Source organism: Sprattus sprattus (genome assembly GCF_963457725.1).
Source record: "Sprattus sprattus genome assembly, chromosome: 11".
Lineage (NCBI taxonomy): Eukaryota > Metazoa > Chordata > Actinopteri > Clupeiformes > Clupeidae > Sprattus > Sprattus sprattus.
In genome coordinates this window covers 24,274,695-24,283,861 of record NC_137909.1, presented here as the reverse complement: position 1 = coordinate 24,283,861, position 9,167 = coordinate 24,274,695, and the positions used below count along the sequence as shown (strand labels likewise).

The window sequence follows — 9,167 nt, the reverse complement described above, 5'->3', positions numbered from 1 at the left end:
CTGAGGAGAGGAAACTTCTCTCGGCTGTCATTTTGCATATCAATCATCTCCATGTCCACTCCATCTTGCTTTCTGAAATTTTGCTGCAACCTCCTCGGTATCAATAGGCAGGAATGGGTTTGAAACAAATGCAGCAATATCCTCCATGACGTCTAACTCGCCAAAACGTCGACTGAACTCTGCTGCTAGTTTGTCCAGGTGCACACAGTACTGCTCAGGGTGAAAATCACAATTGTCTTTGATGGACTGTGACATTTTCTTCAGGGGGACGGCCCAGTGTTCCGAATACGAAACCGTAAGTTACACAAGAATGCTATGCTTTTAATGGTAATGTTAAGCAATTACTTAGACTCCATTTAGAATGCAGTCCTTGACTACTGTTACAAAGTCAAATGGGCAAATCCACAATAAACAGCTATGACAAAAAAAACACCCAAAATGCCGAGAACTAATATGTGAGTGCATGTGCTGACCTATAGCTTCCTTTTTGGTTTTCTAAAATCCTTATTTTTGTTTTAGCGACACTTTGTACTATTGAGACGGACCCGTCATGACCCTTGAAGCAAACACCAAATGCTTTATTGAATGCCAAAGAAACATACAGCAGTTTATTCATTTCTAATTTGTAAGTGTTATCTTATACACAAAGTTAGCTAAAGAGCCCTCATCCCCATTTGAAGCCCAAGTGTATCGGCAGCCCATGAATACATAAATATCTGGTCTGGTTTATTACATTCATAGTTTCTAATAGAGTGTATAGAATCCAGGCCAGACTCATAACTATAGCCATCAGTCCTGTTGTCCTGTGCTGTGGGCCTCTAGATCTTGAGATAAAGCAGTGGGAGCATAACTGTGGGCCACAGCCAGATGGAGAGGCAGTACCCTGCATTGGAGGTGGTGGCTACGGGAGTCTGAAAGGTGGTGGCTATGGGAGTCTGAGAGGTGGTGGCTATGGGAGTCTGAGAGGTGGTGGCTATCTGCGTTACTGTGGTGTTGTCTGTGGGAGTCTGAGAAGTGGTGGCAGAGGAGAGGTCTCTTATTGAAGCAGAGCAGACACCAGCATTGCCCACGTCATCAACCATGACCAGTTCCACCACCTCAGAACAGCAGGAGGCGTTGTAGGATGCAAAGGTGATGCCTGCGCCAGAAGAGCTGGTGTTGAGGGTGCCATTGCCCTGCTGGAGTGTTACAAGAACAATGCCTGTCCCATTGCCATCAGTCAGGTTGGCAGAGAGCTGCCACGTAGCCTGGCTGCAGTCTTGTGGACAGTTAGCAGTAAGGTCAACTACTTGGCACACAGGACGGGTGAAGTCAGTCACCTGTGAAAAAGAAACCAAAGGCTTGTCTCAGTTAGTCATTACATGACTGGTAGTAAAGTACTTAAAGAAACCTTAAAGTTACCTTAGTGGCGACAGCAAAGCGAATGACAACAAAGTTGGAGTCGGTGGCTCCAGGAGCTTCTGCCTCGATGGTCAGCGTGACGTCAGTGCCTGAAGGGGTGTCTGAGGGAGCTGTGAGAGTCACTGAGCCCTCAGCACGGCCTCCAGCCTCCAGAGTCACACCGCTGGGGAAAGATGAGTTGAAGCCACGATCGTTCCTCGCTCGGATGGTATAGTTACCTGCTGTGGTATTGGTTTCCACTGTGAAGGGCACAGTAATGGTCGCTCCAGGTTCCAAAGTGCTGTTTACTGAGGCCTGTGATGAGGGGGCATCATAAGAATACAGCTTTAGTGTTGTCAGTTGTAATGGCTCTGCCAGCATCCTCCCTTAAATTCATTTTCATTGCCTCAAAAAATATGATATTAGTAAAATATGAATAAACATTGATAGAACTAGACATGGGCTATCTATGAAGTATCTAGGGTCAGAACATTGGAAAGAGAAAATAATCACTGAGGTAAAATGTAGAAATTCTAAAGTCATCCTTTGAAATTGCCATAATTGTACAACACCTCAAACATGACACAGGAATTAGAAGTTAAAACAACACTGTTAGCTCACCGTCACAGCCACCCTGGAGGCCCTGAGCTGTGTAGAGGACTGCCTAAGGAAAAGGATGGGGGAGGACCGGGAGACCCCACTCGTTTCCCCCCTCAGATGGATGATAAACGTTTCCATTGGCAGGTCGTCGATCGTGACCAGGTAGTCCTCACCTCCTAATGCCTCCACGGTTCCATTTACAGCCCCGGACCCAGAGACAGGCACCAGAGCCACCTCAGTCACTTTCAATGAATCACTTCCTGATACTGACATCAAGAGGGTAGCGCTCTTACCTGTTTTGGAAAGACAATTGATTATTCAGTGGTCACAAACAAACTAAAAAAAAAATCTATCCCCTACGTCCAAATATCAGTCATGTAGGCTACAGATTAAGCTGATATACTCCTGCAGCATTAACAAGCACTATTGGAGTGCTTTTAACATACCAAAGGATGGACGACTCTGTTTTAGGCTAAAATCTCCATGTGCTCCGCCAAAGGCCTCCACAAAGTTGATCAAGAAGTTGATGGAACTTTGACCTGCACAGAAACACACACCGAGGCACACACAGTGTGAAGTTTCATGTAGGTAGGTGTTATGTTCCATCATATTTCTCTGCACATCATTTTGAGAACTGCTCACCTGTGACTTTGACAGTAAATGTTGCTGTGGAGGTGATGGTGATTTCCCACAGTCCTGTGCGGTTGTGGGTATTGACTTGCATACGCTGTAGGTTTCCCACCCTCTGAATCGTACCCAGAGGTCCCTCTGACACCTCATGGCTCTGTGACTCAGCTGAAATCGATTACAGGTAAAACAAATATTCATTGAAGGAAAAAAAAGATATTTCTGACTAATTTTTTTTATCAGAAAGCATGGAGTAAAATGGAACTATCACAGTTTCAGTGATGCATTCATGTGACAGGAAATTACACATCTGCCCTGTGAAACTGAATGTATGGACAGCATGTAAATGCAATGAAATATCTAATATGTACACAGACATGGGTGATGGTCACCCCTCAAACCTGTGGGACTGTAGAGAGTAAACGCAGGTGAGGACCCTGTGATGTACAGCGTCACATTGGACACCAACTCGTCCAGCAGGAAGGAGAAGTTCTCAGCCCTCACCGGGCTCCTCACCGCCTGGAGCAGGGTCACCTGAGGGGGGCAGAATTACATTATATTAACCCAACAGCACAGAAAAGCCAACCTGCACTGTCTTCAAAACACAAAATTATTCCTTCATCCCTAATGAATGTGGAAACCTATCGGGTACCAGAGCAGAGGTTGAGGAGTCCTCTATGATCATAGTGGCCTGAGGCAGTGAGGACTTAGAGACCTCTATGGCCTGTCCCCCTGAAGCCTGCGCTAGGTCCCGGTAGAGCTGAGCATCTGCTTCAGATAAGCGATTCGACGTGGGGCTCCCAGAACTCTGATGGTTACGTGCTGAGCGGGAAGGGTCAGTTAGCATGAAGGTGACCTACATGACAAGATATGTGCTTTTAAATAGCATACAAAAACATGCAAAATATTACATACGAGTATATGCACAATTCTGAACAGAGTATGTAAACACTACCAAGATATACAAGCAATACCTACTTTGCAAACTTTTCGAATACAAAAAAAGCGTATACAGCTAGTACACAAAAAGCCTACAGACACGAACACAGACAGTGTGGTTGATCCAACCAAAATCACCTTTGACTTGGTGCTCTCAATCAGTGCAGTCACGGTGCTCTTCAGATCAGCATCTTTGGCAGGGGCGTCGGTGAAGAGAAAGATGTCAGAGGAAGGGGGAGCTGCAGTGAGCGCCAGCTGGTCATCGGACGACAACAGAACATTACCTTTTACTCATGCTCATGCATAGAATCCTTCCTAACAACTGTCAAAACTGGAGACAATTTTCTTAATTCATGATAGGTCATGTGTTCTGTACATAATGTGATTTAACTTAATTTGAACACATAAAAACACTCTAAAAACACTCAGTCTTGGAGGACAATCAATGATGTGGAGTGAGTCACTAAATAATAATGTTCATTGATTTAAGAGGAGGCTGCAGTTTTAGCACATGCATACATACCAGTAGTCCTGATAAGCTCATTTCAGGAGAATCCCCTCCACCGAAGGCACTGAGCTTGTTGATGTGCTGCTTGAAAATATCTGCATCCGTGGTCCTGATCAGTGGCCCAAAGTCTGTACAATCACAGACAGAGACACCAGCAGTTAATGAATATGTGGAACGACAAGACCTGTGCATTTCACTGCTGAGGTCCTCCATCTTCCCTGAAGTTAGCAGTGGTGGGTAGAGTACTGAAAATTGGTACTCAAGTAAAAGTACAATTACCTCCTTCAAAATCGACTTGAGTAAAAGTAAATATTCCAATTGGAAAACTTACTCGAGTAAGAGTAAAAAAGTACTCAAGTTACTCAAATTACAAGTTACTTTTTTGTGTTGGAGTGTTTGGATCAATGAAAAACATAACGTGAGTAAGTCAGAAAGAAATGAACTCTTGACACATTTCTTCACAAGTTGCTTCATTGTATCATGTATGTTTTTTTTTTTCATTACACATCTCATAGATCTCATAGAAAATAACAGTAGGTCATTAAAAATATTGACCATGTAGGAGATCTCATTCTTTCTCATGGAGAGAAATGCCCTCTCTCTCTCTCTTTCTGACTGCAAAAGCATTGTTATTTACAAGATCATCCCGGTTAGAGAAAAAAGATGCCATGAATCACCTGCCATTTTACAAATGTTTGACTTGCTAGCAATTCTGACAGTATAACTTAGCTGCCTTTTGCAAGCTAGCCAAGTAAATAAACATGATGCTGACGGTGAGTTGCAAAAAATATTATTACATTGGAGTGGGGGCTGCCCCAGGACTGTCAGGAGGACCAGTAGTAACGCTAGCTTCGTCCATCTTCTCATCCATAGTGGCGGCGATTAAAGTTAAAGTCGTAACGGTCGACCTGAAGTTGTCTCCTGCGCGGCTATGAAATTAGCCTGGCCATTACCAGCCTGTGACTCCATTTCATTCCGTCTTTCAGTCTGGGCCAACCCAATGCATTTTGGTTTCCGAGATCGGCGGGTGCTTATCTTGAGGTTTAAAATCATTGGAGTTCCCTTAACCAATCAGCAACGTTTAGTAAGCATTCGGTAGATTAAACTCTTCCCAAAGCCAGTTGGGAGAAGAGCTACGACGTCCTTTCCAATCATAAAACTTACAAGAAAATACTCTTGTTCTCCTTTTAATTTTCTGATGTTCTCGAGAGTTGAGACAACTTTTCCGATAGCTTTTCGTGTCTTTTCCTCCAAGGCGAGTTTTGCGTCACAGCTCTGAACTGTTCGCTGATTGGTCCTGCAAAATTTTGAGTTCTGGAGACGATTGTCAATGGGGTTGGGCCAGACTGAGTATGAGCTTGAAATCAATTCAGGCGGAAATACGTAGGCTGGTGTCACCAGGCTACTATGAAATGACAACAATGTTGCAACCTGTGGAGGGCGCGTCGATAACGCATAGCTAACTGACCTCTCCGTTTTTACCCTCTGGTTGCCGTGTATGCTTGTATTCCAGTAAACAAAGATATGGGTACTTTTATCACAATAGGCTACTCATTTTAATGAAAGCACAATGGAAATGTAACTGAGTAAAGAGTAGAATTCTAGTTCAAATATTTACTCGAGTAAGAGTAAAAGTGCAGACTTAATAAAGGAACGCAAAAAGTTCTCGTTACCCGAAAAATTTACTTTTTTTACTCATTTGCGTTCCTTGTAACGCGTTACTGAAGTTAGATGAGTGTGCGCCCCCTGCTGGTCTAACCTGGGTCATTAAACGGGACCAGGATGTACTCTGAGGGCTCCTCTTGGGTGCCACGTTTGAGATCGATGATGGAGAATGAGACCCGGATTACCTCAGCAATTTCATCAAACATGCTGCCTGTTGTGTCAATCACTAAAGAAAGCACAGATGTATGTGACACCCCCACTAACCTGAGGAAGAAAGACAAAGAGGGAGAGAGAGAAGGGTTCGTTTTTTATGCGCAAACAGCTTTTTATCTTGTGAATGTTCTGACTTTCTGCAAAGTGGTAAAATAAAGACAGGCTTCAATCATTCAGTCAGTCAGTCTGTATTACCGCAGGAAGTCTCTGTCCCCGGTGGTCAGTCTGATGTCCTCCAGGAGCTCCATGGTGGCGTTGATGGCCACCTGTGCTGCTCGCAGGTGCAGGTGCCCATGGCTCTCTGTGGTGGTATCCTTGTTAATCCCACCAACTGGATCCCGACGACTGGACTTGTCAAAAGAACCACCATGGCTGCACTTTCCTGCAGTGAGTTGGGCACACATTAATGCGCTATATATGTTGATGTCTGTGATGGGCTATGAGCATCAGTAGAGCATTCATGAACAAATGAGTATACTGGTCTAAAAAGAACTGATTTGTGTCTTTGAAAAGGGAATAGACGTGAACATGGCAACCTGGTGGCTTGGCCGAAGAGAAGAGGTTGAAGTAGCCTGATGTGAGTTTCTTCTCCTGTAGGATCTCAGGTAGGATGTTATCACTGCAGTCTCCTCCTGTACAGTTCCTGCAGGTGGCTCTATCAGGACCTGGGGAAAATAAGTATTACGCAGTGTGTTTGAGCTTAGAGGAGAGAATGAGAGTGGGTGTAAGAGAAACATTGTGTAATGTTTATCATGAAATAATGCCTGACAGGTAATGCAAAACAAGATTTAGTGAGTGACATGAGCAGGTGTTGACATAAGTGTGTGAGCAGCTGAGAGGAAAATGTGTTGTTTAAAGAGTACCTCAGGTGATGCATGAATAAGTGGCTTTGTGATGCATTAGCCATCAAATATAGTAAGTTGGTAACATAAATGACACACACACATACCTGCCAGATTATCCAAAGGCATGTCTGCCCTGATCAATTTGGAGAATGGTACTGTGTTTCCCATCTCTATCCAGTTACTGTGGCTGTAGAAATCCTGTGCGAAAAAGAGATGTTGATTGTCATTAGTGTTAATGTTAAAGTGAGAAGGTGTCCATGTGTCTGTGGCAGACCAATGGATAGAGCTGAAAGAGGCTCTGACCATCTGCTTGCATGGCAACTTATACTATGGAAGGAGCAAGCTTTTACTGAGTGAAATCAAACTAACTTGCTGTTAAGTTCATGATTTCTAAATATCTCCCGAGAACACATTATGAAGCCAGGAGAATCCATGGCAAAAAACTGAAACTCTCCAAAGACAAACAAACCTCTCCATCTGACAAAAGCTTAATCAGATCCACAGCACCTGCTCAAGCATACACACACTTATTATGAACATACATTCACCTGCAGTGTGTGACAGGTAGCACCCAAGGTTTCTCTGGCAAGGCTGTAGCTCCCAACCTTCACAAGAAATTTGACGACAGCCGCACCCTGGGCCACCAAGGCTCGCCCTTCAGCAAATGTCTCATCATCAAAGTGGTGCCGAGCGCTCAGAACCCCAAAAACGTCCACAGCCGCATTGCTCATGTAGGTATCAAACACAGCTGCCTGAAAGGCATAGCCCGACGAGAAGAGGGACCACCCTGAGGAGCATGCCCGCTTCAGGGTGAATGCTGTCAGCTTATCATCAATCTGAGAGACGGGGTTGATAAGGGAGAGCAGTGAAGAACAAAGCAAAACATGGATTAATGAATGACTGGAGATCATAATAACATAGTTACAATTTGTAGTAGTCATGTAGTCATGTAGTCTCTCTAAGCTTCATGAAATGTAACACTACAGAAGCCTCCTACGCAGTCTCAACAACTTCTCAAACTAGTTTTTCTAGTTAGTCTATTTTCACACTGCGTTTCATCACACTGATAGGACTGAGTGAATAATGTAGGTTTTTTTTTATTCAGTTTTCTTAGAGCCTAGTGTTTTTGTTTTTTAAATTAGTGTATATTACATTGATTGCTGTGTAGATCTTAGAATCTGGACTGAACATCCAGAGCATGCCTCAATCTATCTCTCTCTAAGAGGTGTGTAACATGAGCTCACTAGTCTCTCACAGGCAAGGTGAAGTCCTGGCCTTGGGCTATTGCCATTGCACGGCACACTTGGCCAGTCTTGCGGAAGATGGCCCTCTGGGTGATCTCACGGTGTGTGAGACTGCCAGGAGAGAATAGCGGCTTGAAAGTTTCGGTGAGTGGGCAGAAGAACAGCGTCAACCAGAGCAGAGATGCGTGGGCCGTCACTGAAGAGAACATGATGATGGAGCTCAGCTCCACAAAGTGTTCCTGGGCAGAGAAAAGGATTCATTTTCTTTTTTAAATGATTGCCCATTCCTCTTGTTCTCTCTCTCTCTCTCTCTCTCTCGCACACTGCCCCACTCCACCTCATTCACTCTTTCAACACACAAAGCTTTACCATGAAAACATTTTTGTATTCTTATTAATACTTTTTGATATTCTTTATTCTTTATAAATAATCGTCTTACTGAAGTTTGCTGCTTCAGACACAAACACAAATGCAGAGTGACCAACTCTCTCCCATTCAAATCCACGGTGAGAAAGAGGGGCAAAACTAACCTGCAAAAGGTACTACAGAGCATTTGCTGGCATTTGATTCGCTGGTAACTGATAAAGGCAATGAGGCAGCTCAAAATAACTGTGGCATTCAGATAAATGGAGATTTGTGAAGCATATAGAGTGAATAGAGCCATTTGCCTGTCTAAGAGCGTATTGTGCCATGTTATCAGCAAAGGTGGTTCCGGATCAAATTCAAGCTCAGCCGTTCTTCTCAGGGAGTGCTGGCTATGCTATTTAAAAAAAGTTCATGTTTTAGGGTAAGAGTGGTTTCACCTTAACACCCCAATGAAAGGATTCAGGTTTTTTTAGTACATGTTTGATCAGTGCCAAAGATTGGTTAGAAATGTTAATCACTTGCAATCACACCCCCAATATGATGCAATTAGAATTATACTTCCTGAAGAAAAAAAACAATTTTATGTTTTTTCATCAATCAATGAAGTTTAACAAAAAAAAATCTGATTATTAAAATTATTTTCCTACCTGTGCTGGGTGAGGATCGGTCTAAGTGCTCGGGAGCTTTTCACCTGCTCAGGTGAGTCCCTGGTATTTATACTGGCATCCACTCCTCCCTCACTTGACTCACTGTCACACAACTTCCCAAAGACACAGATGC

At 43.7% G+C, this 9,167-nt stretch overlaps 1 protein-coding gene across 1 annotated transcript; it reads right to left on the bottom strand.

The window, feature by feature from the left end:
* Window positions 1–818: 818 nt before the first annotated feature.
* Window positions 819–8,230, bottom strand: LOC308372380 (von Willebrand factor A domain-containing protein 7-like; the record flags this gene model as incomplete). Its single annotated transcript, XM_080847534.1, has 15 exons — window positions 819–1,319; window positions 1,402–1,695; window positions 2,002–2,273; window positions 2,427–2,519; window positions 2,623–2,775; window positions 3,009–3,141; window positions 3,260–3,463; window positions 3,685–3,801; window positions 4,070–4,182; window positions 5,814–5,983; window positions 6,128–6,314; window positions 6,469–6,597; window positions 6,882–6,975; window positions 7,326–7,613; window positions 8,033–8,230. 15 exons carry the CDS (start codon window positions 8,228–8,230, stop codon window positions 819–821), a joined length of 2,946 nt encoding a protein of 981 aa, XP_080703660.1.
* Window positions 8,231–9,167: the final 937 nt, after the last annotated feature.